General features: G+C 42.8%; 1 protein-coding gene across 1 annotated transcript in view; it reads right to left on the reverse strand.

Moving 5' to 3' along the window:
• Positions 1–250: 250 nt before the first annotated feature.
• LOC145416074 (lachesin-like) overlaps positions 251–14086 on the reverse strand; it is a 33044-nt gene continuing 19208 nt past the window's right edge. Inside the window, exons 2-5 of the mRNA XM_080285168.1 lie at positions 8012–8172; positions 3898–4108; positions 1016–1312; positions 251–373 (exon numbers count right to left, since the gene is read on the reverse strand). Coding sequence (XP_080141294.1) covers positions 258–373; positions 1016–1312; positions 3898–4108; positions 8012–8172 — 785 coding nt within the window. The 3' untranslated portion in view covers positions 251–257. The remainder of the gene's footprint in view (positions 374–1015; positions 1313–3897; positions 4109–8011; positions 8173–14086) is intronic.

Genomic DNA, 14086 nt, shown 5'->3' on the forward strand with positions numbered 1-14086 from the left:
ACTGTGCATCTTCTTTGGTATTAAAGTAATACAGTCAGTGTTCCATTTCTTTAATTCTTCTTAATACGCATTCCTGTCAGTCTGTTTATTTGCTCAGGTAGTACAGAATTCCTCACCTGTGTTAAACAACCTTAACCTTCCCATGCCATGCCTTATCCTGCTTCTCCCTGCCAAAAAGGCGGAGGGTGCTAAGGTACGGTATGACAGAGACAGGGCCGAGTGCAGCTCCACGCTTGCGTGACTGAAGGAGGCTCCGTCTAGGACCTAGTGAGCAGCAGTAGGGTGGCGGAGGCTATTAAGGAACAGGCCAGGCTGGTGGACAGGCTTAGTGGGCAGGAGGTGTTGTGGTGTTGCATGGCGGCCAGTTCCTCACCTGAAAATTTCGTCATGCAGTGTGGGCAGGGTAGGAAATACACTTTGAAAGCATACAGAATTTAGTAAAAATTATTGATGTCATAGCCCTTCCTTTACGCCTTTCTTTTTTTATTTTTGCTATTTAATGAATTAACTTTAGCAAATAAATGGCAACTTCTTGTGGTGAAGTGGTTAGAAATAATCTTAATTAAGCTTTTCCTTGAGAGACGGCTTCCCAAAGTTTAACAGTTCAACTGGGGGTAGGGAAAAATGCAGACATAAAGAACTTGAATGTATTGATGGGATTAATAAATACAATGAATATATTTGCACCTGTCTTGTTTGAAAGTAGGTTTGGAGTCATCACACATTTATATTGTTAAAGACTGGAGTCCCCATGAACTGTGTAATAGTATTGGATTATGCTTGCAAACGTCTCTCTCTCTCTCTCTCTCTCTCTCTCTTTGAGTAAGCGTTTGGGGTTCTCATGAAATGTATGAAGGGAATGAATTAAATCAAAGTCTTCTCACGTGTAGTGAATCTTAGGGTCGTCATGAATACAAACATTCTATATTTTCCCTTAGCTGCTAGAGTTCCTTCTTGAGGTGAATAAAGTGGTCTTTTGGTTGCAAAAATATTGGATTGCCTTATAAGCTCTCACCTTTTAACACGTGCACTGTAACATTCAGTGGCTGTGTACAGGTGGAAGTGCACGTGTAGGTGCCAGAGTCTGTGGGTGTGACGTGGGATCGAGCCAGGGACAGTCGAGACACAGGTGTGGTCACATTGTTATCAGTGACCTGCAACTCGTGGGCCTTTGGGGTGGCAACGGGTTGGCCTTCTCTGCTCCAGGCGAGGAAGGCTGGAGGTGGACATCCCTGGACTTGGCACACCACTTCCAGGCGACTCCCAGACTGCACGTACACTTCTCTGCTCGGCTGCACTGTCGCTAATGCTTCTATTAAAGGAAAGAAATGCTGTAAGAGTGGATATTGTCCTAAAATAATAACTCAGTATTCGTAAACCGAATTCTCATCTACCATAATAGAAAAGTTATTAGTGTGATCCCAGGCTTATCTGAATCGTAAACCCGGTGGATTGCTGAAATAAGTTGCCTTCTCCTGCAGTTCACTGTCCTCCACTGGGGGATAAGGAAGTAGCATAAGGACGTTTGTATAGCCAGGTAATGGAATCGCTTAGTTATATCCATTCCATCACATGAAGGTGACCCTCTCCAGCACCAACAAACTATGTAACAGCCAGTATTCGTTGCATTATGGCCACAAAGCTGGGTTAACACTAATGAGCGCATCTGGTACCAGGGACAAAAGCAATAGTAATTTTAGTACAGTGGCCGTGCTTCAGCGAATAACGATGTCATACTCGATTTGGGAGCAGACTCACATTTACCTGTCTGTTTGGTGGAACGAAGCGATTAGGGACTTTTTTTTTTTTTTCGGTGCTGCCTCCGAACGCTCTTATTCAAGTCTGCTGCCGTGTTTCAGTGGGTAATGATGCCATTCTCGATTCTGGATTGATTGATTGACTGATTGATTGATTGGTTCATTACAATAAAATGATCATGGCAGTGTAACAAGAGGTCATTGCCGCAGTACACCAGGAGTAAAAGTAAAACAAAGATAACTAAATTGGTTTGTTGGTGCTGGAGAGGGTCACCTTCATGTAATGGAATGGATATAACTAAGCGATTCCTTTACCCGGCAATACAAACGTCCTTTTGCTACTTCCTTATCCCCCAGTGGAGGAGGGTGGACTGCAAGAGAAGGCAACTTAAGGCTGCAGTCCACTGGGTTTGCGTTTCAGACGAGCCTGCGGTCACACTAATAACATTCATTTTCATTGCCAGACGCCATGTATGGTGGTCAAGGGCTTAGAGTTAATTGTTTTACAAACAGCATCTGGTGTTCCCAGGCGGTCCCCCATCCAAGTACTATGGTAGATGAGAATTCGGTTTAGGAAAATTGAGTTATTTTTTCAGGACAATACCAATTCTTACAGTTATTTGTATTTATATATATAATTATGACATAAACAGAGTCATCACACATTAAAATTCATATAATACGTTAGGGATATTCCGTAGAACTATGCATAGAAAAATAAAGTTAAAACTATGTATAAAAACAAAAGTTGCTTGAGGAAACCTGCTTCCTCAGCAAACATCATACGTGTGTACACGCCTCCTCTAGAAGGACTGAGGAGTAAAGGTAAGACCCATCTCCTGTTCTAAACCTGGAGATATATCAACGGAGGGCATCCCCTAGGGACCTAGAGCGTTACACTCAAATAACAGATGTCACACAGTGGGACCAGACAGTCTTCATAATAAGGAGGGGAAATCCTCCAAGAGATGGCAATGCTTCAGGCATGTATGATCGATCCGTTGGCAGGTCACGGCAACTTCCCAGTGACGGGGCATGGCTGTATAGACCCATGGACTAACTAAAGCCGTCACCTCCTTAGCTTGCTTGGAACAGGAGGTGTATCCCATGCATGTTGCCAGGAGGTCTGGACAACAGCTTTAATCACAGGGAAGTAATCCCTGTAGGGAAGAGGTCTGATTGAGACATCAAGGGTAACTCTCGCCCTTGCTACCTTATCTGCACATTCATCTCCCTGTATTCCAACATGGGCTGGAAGCCAGCAAAACGAAATACTCTGGCCATGACGGCTCACGAGGTCTGGCTTGTCTAAAATTTCCGACACCAAGGAGTTGGGAGATTAAAATGCTCAAAAATAGAGAAGGGTGCCCTAGAGCTGCCAGAAATAGTAAAGCTATTTACACTGTTGGTAACGATGAGTTGAAGACTCGATTCTGGAGGAGACACATTGACATTTCTGTGAATGTACTGTTCAGAGGCCTAATATATCTGTGAAGCTTGTCATTTCCAATGGTGTGGCGTTAAAGTAAATGAAAATGAAAAACGCATCCTTAGGCTGTCATTAATGTTGTCAAATTATGATATTACCCTGTATTGTGGTACTACCCAAACTACCTCGCTTTAATATTTTTCATATATCTTCGTTTTTACCACCAGACGATTTCCATAAGCTTACACCAGGCGTTGACAGTGAAGGGAATAGAAACAAAATCCGTAGCCCTTTTCTCATTAACAGCAGACACACATTACCACTACCTGTGTTGCAATGTAGTGATCGAGGACTTCATTCTGTTGCTTCAAAACACCCTCCCACTTTTTTTTTTTTATTCTGGCTCTTTCTGGACGACTGTACTGAGCTCAGAAGCCACTTTTCAACGGGTGATGTTGCGATATTCGTTCAAAATGTTACGTTCAAAATGTTATAGTATATTCATTTTAACTTGGAGATTTTTTGTCATTTTACAGCTTACTTTCCTTACCTCATTGGCAGGAGAAGACAATACTGTGGTTTTATATCCTTTCCATAGTATTTTTTCGTGGCCAGCATCATATTCTATTCTTTACCTATTGCTACAACTCGGGATTGGAAGTGGAGAGATGGCCATTTCATGCCGAGTTAAAGTGAACAGGGATTAGTCACCTTGCACAGTGAGGTTGACGGTGTGTGTGATGGGCGGGGTGGTGGAGACCTGACACAGATAGGAGCCCGCGTCGGTCTTCCTCACGTAGTGTATCTTCAGAATCCACTGCTGCCCTCCCGCTGGGTTGACCGACACGAACCTGGCGTCTGAGGTGTACGTGACGGACTTGGTGGTCAGGAGGCGAATGTCACGCCCCCGCACCCACGACACCTGTATGAAGGGAAGGTTAATGATGGTAAACTACTTAGCGTTACTGGCTGACTGGAATCTGGCGTCTGAAGCGTTGGTGACAGACTTTGTGGTTTGGATGCAAATGTCCTGCCCCTGCACCCACGACACCTGTATGACAGAAAGTAAATGGTGGTAAATTTTTTAGCGTTCTTGGCTGACTCCAGCCTTGTGTCTGGAGTGTAGGTGACGGACTTGGTGGTCAGGAGGCGACTGTCCCGCCCCTGCACCCATGACACTTGCATGGAAGAAAAGTTAATGGTGGTGAAGTGTTTAGCGTTACTGGCTGACTCTTACATTGTGTCTGAGGTGTAGGTGAATACTTTTAGGCTTAACAGCCAGTTCCATTTGGTCCATCAGTTTTCGACATGTAACACACTTCCACATGTTACCGTTTCGGCGTTAATACCCACGGTCAATACTGAGTACATGCTAGAGCTGTCTCACTCTGGACTGGTATACTGATATCAGCGGGAATAATTTTACGACATCGACGGGTCAGTAAATTCTATTTCAGAAATCATTTAATCAAATTGCTCCCTGTCCCAGATTGGGATTAAACGTGGGTCATTTCAGGCAACAGAGGACTTCTTGAACCACTGGACCACCACCTCCAGGGGTCAATTATTATCGTACCCCCGACACCTGTATGAAAGGTTACTGATCGTCAGAGGAAGCACTTTCCACACATGGTTGGCAGGAACTTTGTATTTAAGATTTGTATTTTGGGTATGACGGTCAGGAATTAGTTATGCTTACCATGGCACCCACAACACCTGTATGTTAAGGAGAGTTATTGGTGGTGCAGTGCTTAGCCTTACAAGACTTTGGTTATTAATTTAATAGTCTCCAGTCTAATCCCACGCCCGCCCACTGACGACACCTGTACAGGAGCGTGTGTTGATTGTACTCTTTCTTTTCTCGAGAGAGAGAGAGAGAGAGAGAGAGAGAGAGAGAGAGAGAGAGAGAGAGAGAGAGAGAGAGAGAGAGAGAGAGAGAGAGAGAGAGTGTGACGGGGGGGGGGGACCATCGTCCTGGAGCTGAGGCTTAAATGGCGAGTGAAAGGATAAGTGCCGGGGGGGGGGGGACCATCGTCCTGGAGCTGAGGCTTAAATGGCAAGTGAAAGGATGAGTGAATCACTATGTTGGGTAAGCAGATGTGTGTGTGTGTGTGTTATCTTCCCCACTTCTAATTTCATAAGGGTTTAATAGGGTTAGGTTGATGTCTATGATGAAGCAACTGTAGTTTTTAATTCATGAGATTTGTTTCATCTTAATCATAACTGTTATATATAAATGAGTTACTGCTACATGTTTTAACTGAGAGAGAATGAGTTACAGTGCACTGTTAACCTACAGAGCCCGGGGATGTCATTTTGGATTAATTCTTATCCCCTCGTGACAATTTTCATCCATTTTTAGAGAAACTGTTCGAACTGGAGGCTTTAGACCAAGTAATAATATACCCGGCCAGTTCAGCAGGACTTTCCTAAGTTACATAAGATCATCTGGCGCAAAAAGAATAAGATAAACAAACGACGTTAGTCGGATTTAAAAAGTTAATGAAGAACACTCGCAGGAATCTCTTCAGTCTGAGGGTGTCATTTCTACTGAATTTTCGCTATTCATTGACTTTTCCTTTTAATCTTCAGTTTTTAGATTCAGATGAGTAAGATATCATCATCATCATCCATTGCAAGTCACTGTAGAACAAAGGCCTCCCCAACTCTCTCCACGAATTCCTTGACTGAGTCAGTCTATGTCATGTTTAGCCTGCAAGCTCCTCTATCTCATCTCTCCACCTCCTGTTTGACATTTTTCAATTACGCTTGCAATCTCGGAGTCCAGTCAGTCAACCTCTTACTCCATCGGTTATCTCTTATTCTTGCTAAATGACATGCCCACCAATTTTTGTATTATATTTTAACATTTATAATGTCTTTGGCTTTAGTCTGCTGTCTCACTGAAGTTTATCTCTTCCTGTGTCTAAAAGATATTCCCAACACTGATGTTTTCATAGTTTTTTGAGAACGGATTAGTTTGTTTACCATCGATTTCGTCAGTTTCCAGGTCTTAAAACCGTACGTCATAGCTGGGATTATATTCGTTATATACTTTTTGTTTCATACGTCCTGGCAATCTGATTTCCATGGTGTCTCTGTGTTTACCAGAAACTTTCCATTCAATTGTAATGCATTTTTTGTTTGTTTTCATGATCTTTCTTTAGTTTTAGTATCTGTCCCAGGCAATTGTACTACTCAACTTCTTAAAGAGTGTTTGCATTTATTATGATGGCACTCTTAAGGGTATCTGAATTAAACATTGAAGGATTTATAAATGATGTATGTAACCATTCCAGATCAAATATGTTTTCTAAGATGCTGCATAGAATCATGTAAGATTTCAGGCATACTATGATTAATACATATCGGAATGAAGGGCTTAAGTGAGTTAGGGAACTCTAATGCAGAAAGACCAAGAAATAATCATTATTAACCCATCCACTGCAATGATGACTCTACAAACTCTTCTCGACCATGCTAAATGATTTTATTTTCAGTTTACAAAAGGACCCGTAGAGGTGAAGTGGTGGGAGTGTGATATAATTATGATAATGGATCTGGCCTACTGCACACCCACTTACTGTACTTATGAACTGCATTTACCAACTTTTATTTTGAAGCCAGGAAACAACCTCTTTCAAAAGTATAAAGTGTTTAAATATGTGTCCTGACAATGTAATGTATGTCTGAAGAATTTTCAAAACTGGTGCATTGGACAGAACCGTACTACCGGTATTTAACTATTTTTACATCTTACTGCTTTCATATTTTGACTGCATAATCTTGAGACATCAAAATTGGTTTTATAAGACGTCACGGTGTTGGCAGAGGGACACCGTCACGCTGCACCACCGACATAACTCGGCGGCTGCACTGCCTAGTTTTACAAACGTCCCTCAACTCACTCCCAAGCAAGTGGCCTGCAGGATGAGGGCAGCTTCAACCTGCGGTCCACCGGGTTCACGTTTCATATGAACATGGTGCTGTTGCCTCAGTATGTCACCCGGTTCAATGAGTAGGTACTAATTTTAACACGACTCTTTAGTAATTCTGCTGTCTACTTCAGTAACAGTACCACACGATAATAATGTTCAGCTTAGGGAGAAGCTTCTCGTACTCAAAGGTTCTCTTACAGTTCCACGAATACCTACCGCTTTCCAAATAAATTTAGCACATTTCTCGTAGTTTAACTCTACATGCGATACTCTTAAAGTCAAAGATGTAATTTACTGTGTAAGTTATTAAGATTCTAAATTTCTCTGAGTTTATAGCCATAGTTCCCAAAACACACACACACACACACACACACACACACACACACACACACACACACACACACACACACACACACACCGCTCGCTGGCTCAGTGGTAGCGTTCTCGCTTGCCATCTGGCAGACGGGAGTTCGCGCCTCGCTGAGGTTGCAAAAAGTTTCACTGATGAAGTGGGCGGTTACTGTCCCCCTCGAGCAAGGGGACGGGTGTGTATGTGTGTGTGTGTGTGTGTGTGTGAAGGTCACAGCCTTGTCCTTAGATCGGATATATGAGCTCTCAGCTCCCTTCCGGGAGGGTAAAAGCTGACTATCACGACCATCAAGTGATCCTGACCGACCCGGTGAATTACATACACACACGTGTACACTCACACATACACTTTCTATGTTTATCTGTCTATCTTTGTCTATGTGATATCTGTCTACCAGTCTCTCTATCCCTCTGTCTATCTATCTCTAAGTCTCTTAAAGCCAGCCTTTGTGTTTCAATAATTCTGATCCATTCCCCAACAGTTTTAACTATTGGCCAATTAACGTGTGTCAACTCACGGTGTAGTTATGCAGGTTCCTAATACCACACGGCAGCATGGCGGTGGTACCAGACACAACCGTGACCGTGGTCTCTGTGGTGTTGGTGAAGGAGGGGCCACTCAGGGTGGAGTACTGGATGGGTGGGGCTTCCTTCAGTATGTCCTTCCATACTGACCTGTCTGTGACAGAAGAGAAAGGGGACAAAGAAATTAGTACGCGAAGTAAAAGACCTTATTTCTGTAAATTCTGGGAAGGTTGGGAAAAAACATTACACTCACGAGAACTCAGATGCAAAATATTTGTGTTAATCTTGCCTAACTCATGTTTGTAAGAAATACGAGGTGATATATCTCCCTATCCCCAGAAAGGAGGATGGTGGACTTCAAAAGGATGGCACCTGAAAGAACCCGCAGCCCAGCTTGGTTCACACTTCAGATGGGCCTGAGTTTGCAACTTCACTACAACTTTCGCGCAGCTCGTAAAAACCAAGTTCCATTAGAATTTCACTCAAGCGGTATCTTGTGTGTGTTGTGGTGACGTCTCAGTCAGCTTGTTACGCGGGTGGCAGTGGATGTCAGAAAATTAATGAAGCATGCAGGGTGGACTTTGATAACACTTACTAAGCCGTCACCAGCAGTGGAAGAGGAGAGTTGTATATGAACCACCATGTTGACTATGTTAGTTGTTGAGAGTGGAATTAGGGAGAGAGAGAGAAAAAGGCAGAATTAGCCTGAAATATCTTCGTGGTGTTAATGAATAAGCAGGCAATACTGAATAGGCACTGTCTCCTTCGCTGTTTCCCTTCTGTACTGCGTTTTCTGACAGACAAGAGACTGAGTGTGATATTGTGTTGTTAGAGGAAGCATGGGAAGAAAAAGGAGAAACCTGACGTGAAGGAAGTTGATGTTCTTTTTTACAGGGGAGGGGGGAGTAGAGAGAAGAATGGTGAAAGACAAACTGTGTATCTTTTTCTCCGTAATTTTATCTTTTGGAGAATCTAGGGAGAAGAGTGTAACACAAACGGCGAGAGATCAAGGGCAGATTTGTGCATTTTTCATGATTGTCGTGGGTGTTGGCTGTTTAGAAGACTGAGCGTACTTATACCGTATAATTACATATGTGTGGCCAAGTTTGCCATCGTAAAACCAAACGTTGATTCTTACCATCATTGTTAGTAACAGCTTATACTTTTCTTAAAGTTTTTGTTTTATCGTTTTTAATTTTGGCATTACATAATTCAGAAATTGATACAAGTAAAGAATCCTGTGATGCAATAAAAAGAATGGGGATCGGCATCAGGTACCCATGACGTGTTTGCAGAGATGATTAAGTGCAGTGACGAATGGAATGAAGTGTTTGCTGAAAACATATAAAAAATTTAGACGAACGGATTTGTTGAAAATCGAGGAAGGAGGGAACCAAAAGAGCAAGACGCCCGGGCAAGACTATGTCCTCCAAGAAAATATAATAATAGAGCTGAACTGAAGAGCCATTCATTTCAGGATTGACTGGACACACTGCATTTAAAAGACTGAAAGGTCATAGTGCAGAAGGGAAGTACGAACAGAGGGAGACACTTCCAGATTTGACATGCTGCATTACATGAAGGACTAAGAGTATTTGCAGTCAACTCTTACATTCAGAGAGTTGGACAGAAAAAGAGGTGAGAGTTTAGCTACTAGACGCGGCAAGCTGTGCGCGTAGACAGTCAGAAGAGCAGTGATCAGTAAAACAGCCTTGATAGAGAAGAGGTAAGAAGATGCAAGGCGAGGCGAAAGAGAGGTGTGAAAGGAGTCTGTAAAAGGATGGACATGTTACATGAGAAGAAAAGCTTTTTAGAGTCCATCTTGTTCAGGAGAGGTGAATGTTGATACCACCCACCCCCAACACACAAGGATGCTTTATAGTTGCACTCTATGCAAGGGCGAAGAAAAGCTCCTGTACAAAGTCAACAGCCAGTCCATAGGTTAAAAGAAGACACAGAGTTAGCTTCTGCATATCTAATCTCATGGAAACAGATTTCGCAAGCAAGGACATATGATATTTCCAAGATAAATACAAAGAAAATGAAATCCCCAAGTATGCTCAGAAATGCTGCACAAATTGAGTTTGATTTTGTTAAATATTAAACGATATTCTTATGGAAAACTTTGGCTAGCTTGAAAGCTGCAGAAACTGAGTTTTTGATGGCATTGAAAACAACGGTTACTTATACCTCAAACAGAGACATGAGCCAAGTCACCAATTAGGTGTCTCATAGCCCTCCATTCTGAGTTTGTTGAAGTAACTGCTGGAATGGACGCTGTGAGTAGCAAAAGGACAATCGTAAAAAAGTGGAGTGTTCAATGTATGAGTGAGCAGGTTAGATGTGCAGCATAGAAGTCACTGGTGAATAGAAATGGGTTGGTGAAAGGACAGAACCCAGCAGAATGCTACTCTTCATAAGCGCTAGAAGATCGGTGACTGTCTACTGGAGCAGCAGCTATGGAACGACCAGAAAGGAAGCTGGAGATCATGGCACAGATAGAAGTTTTCGCCGAAGTCCCAAAATGAGGATAATCAAGAGTCTGAAAGGAAGAGTAAGATCGCCTGGAGCATCCCTGGCAAGAACCCATAATGACAACTGAGAAAGGTTACTTGATAAAAGATTTTAAATTCTTTTTGTTAAAAATTTCTTTTTGTTAAATGTATTTAAAAAATCTTTAGAAATTATAGTAATCAAAGTAATTAGGCGACAGTCAGAGGACTAGGAATGGTCACTGCCTTCTTTGGATGAGGCTCAATGAGAGCAAATTTAAGCAAGAAACAAAGGTATATGTCGACTAACAAAGGTAAAAGATTTTACCCAGGAAGGGTGTCAGCACAGAGGCAAAGTTGTTAAGAACAACAGTGAGTGGGACCCCATCAGGCCAATATGCTTTGTTAGTTTGGAAGCTCTGTGAGGGTAGAAGGTAATATCAACCAAAGAAAATTTAATGTCAGTCATGAGAAAGTCAGGGGGAGGGGAAATGAGGTGGAGAAACACCACCAGAGTCATCCAAGGTGGAAGTGGAGGAGAAAAGTATGAGCAAAAGAGTTCCTGCCTTTCTAGCAGAACTAGCAGTGACAGAGCCACTCAGAGTGGAAAAGAGGAAGTCAAACAATCTCAATCCACTTACTGTAGAAGGAATGAAATTATTCTTATCAGTGTGAAGAAAAGACTTGGCATGGTTCCAAGCAGAAACATGAAAGGGATGTGATTCAGTGGTGGGTTAGGCACTGGCAAACCTAGTGCAGGCATTCTTCTTGTTGCTCACAGCAGTAGAATAAGCATGATTTAACTAAGGTTTCTTTGCATTAGTCCAACGATGAAGAGAAAGGAATGTATGCTTCTTTATGCAAAAGAGAATGATCTCCCATACTGTGCAAGGCACACTCAGATGACTTCTCGGCCATGCAAGCAGTATATAATCATTCAAGGGAAATTCAAGGAAATACTGCCCAATCAGCAACTCCGAATAGTGCCACATGCCGCTACTTCTTGAAAGAAGTTCACAGGCCTTCCCTGGAACAATAGGAATGAAATTAGGGTTATTAGGTTGTGTAATCAGAGAACCCCAACAGAAAGACATAAGTTTGACTAAGTAAGAGAAAATAGTTATAAGGAATAAGTTGCAAAGTATGTTGGCACACTCTCCAAGTTGCGGTCAGGGGATATGTGTAGTGGTGCTGTACAAGATGCTCCTAGGTAATTAAGGATCAGAAAGATATAGTCTTCAGACACTGCTGGGTCAGTTGAACAAAAACGGAGACCCTAAGGTGGTGGTGAACTTATTTTAAGACATCATATAGAAAGTTTCTCAGAGAAGGGAGAAATTGACAGGAATATGTACTATCTTAAAAGTAAGATAGTAAAAACTTTTTTTTTTTTTTTTATAGTCAGTAGAATTAATGGATAAGTACACAGGACAAACATATTTAGTAAGAGAGAATAGCAGGATAGCTGAAGTCAAATGTAGGAGAACTCAGAGGATTCAAGTTCAGGGACACGAGAGTAAGATACGTTGCTGCATACATACACACACACAACAATTCGGTCCTTGGCATAAAGTGGTTACAGAGAAAGTAGTTTTTTTCTGGACTGCCACCCCTGAGTAAGGAAGAGGTGTGGTTAAAAGGAAGAGAGATGGTCTGGAACAGCAGTAAATTAGGGGTAAGGCCATAAACGGTGCAGAAATTGATAAAAGTGATCCACAAATATGGTTTCATTGAACTCATCTTGCTCATGACTGGAAGAGGGGCTGATGGTGGGGGCATTGATGGTCCCTCCTCCCCCACGAGGACTCCCAGATGGGTGTTGAGATGCCATTTTTGCAAATTTTGGAATCAAGAAGTGTGGTGTTATAATGTAAATGTAGTTTCTTGCTGAAAGCTAGATGAAAATGTAGGAGGAGAATATGCTGAGCTTACTCCCTCTAAGTTACTGAGACACTGAAAATGTTCTGTAAAGGGGGATGGCCAGAAGCTAGTCTTGAGGGTTTTTAAATAGGAGGCTCCAGGGGCTCTCCTTGTCACCTCAGTTTTCCGTCCTCCACGAGAGTAACGCTGCCCTGTTCTGATTGGTGCCACGGTGTGAAAAGAGTGGAAAATGGCTGTGATAGTGCCTTTGTGGAAAAATATAGGTGAATGTTGGATGTGCACCAGTGGATCAGTGTTGAGCCCCCTTATTGTTTGTCATGGTGCTTAGAAGCTCCTTTCCACGTGACTTCAGAAATGCACTTTCATGGGAGTTGTTGATATGCTTATGCCTGGTATTGACTGGCAGAGAATGAGAGGGAGGCGGAGGAAAGATTTGGAAATAGAGAGATGAGGTACAAGGGTTTGAGAGTAAATTCAGATAAAACAACCGTGATGATATCTAAGGGTGGTGGTGGTACTGTTAAAGCAGAGAGAGTGGCCATGTGCAGTTTGCCACTTGAGTTCTTGTGGGAAGTAACTCCATCTTGTGCAGTATTTGTGATAAGTGGGTGAAAGACTAAGAGATGGGAGTGGTACTAGAGGTAGACTGCGAGATAATGAAGCTTTTTGTGTGTGTGGTGTGTCAGGGAGAGGCACACCTTAGATATTGTCAGGCATGAAAGGATTGATTCTGTTGCTGAGTCTCTTTGAGTATATGTAAGAGTATTTAAGCTACTGTCTGTGGGACATGTTCTGTGCTAAGGAGGTGGGGTAAGGAGTGGTGAGAGGAAGTTCCAGGGAGCTGTTGGCTCGCTTGACATTCAGAGGGCTCTCCCTCTCATGCTACGGAATCTTTGTATGTGACTTGTGTTAGCAGCGTAACATGCAAAGGTATGGTAGTGAGACCTGGGCAGAAAAGGAGGCGGATATTCATAGGCTCAAACGTGCAGAAATGACAGTGGTTGGGTGGATGTGTAGTGCATCATTGACTGTAAGCCTTGGCTGGGTAGATTTACGAATGAAGAGTTAAAGAGGAAGCGGGGATGGGATTCGAGTATTACTGGTGTTGTGATGAAGGGAGGGTAGATTAAGATGGTTTGGGTCATGTGGGGAGGATGAAGCAGGCTAGAGTCTCTTTCACCGAGGGCCACTGGAAAGGAAATGTAGTGGTTCTCGGCTGTCCTTGGTGAGATGACTGACCCCCGAGAACGCTACATAGGGCCATTTCATGGCGCACTTGAGAGCCACTGGAAAAGCAAGGTTAGGTTAGGTTAGGTTAGGGATGCTGTCGAGTAAGCCCTCGTTTTGAAAAGGCTGAACTGAATGGAGGGTGACAATTGAATATGGAAAGTGAAAATGTGAACATCAGGGGCAGGGTAGCGAGAGGCAGATCGAAAAAGGCATCTGGGGTGAGGTCTATAGAGCTTTGATCCTCAGGGATAAGGGACTGAATAGGAAGATTGCCTGATATCATTCAGCATGGGCAAGGCTGCTATTAGATGACCAAGACCGATGCATGGAAGAATATTGGAACGTTTGTAAACAGAAATGAATGATACGAAATGATCAGAGTGCTGTTTACTTATAAGAAGTATAGAGAACGTGAAGAGTATATGAGAATGACTAGTCAGAGATGGACAGGGTCGTTTTAGCTGT

Source organism: Coenobita brevimanus, chromosome 104 (genome assembly GCF_032717465.1).
Source record: "Coenobita brevimanus isolate Jiangsu-jjx chromosome 104, ASM3271746v2, whole genome shotgun sequence".
Classification (NCBI taxonomy): Eukaryota; Metazoa; Arthropoda; class Malacostraca; order Decapoda; family Coenobitidae; genus Coenobita; species Coenobita brevimanus.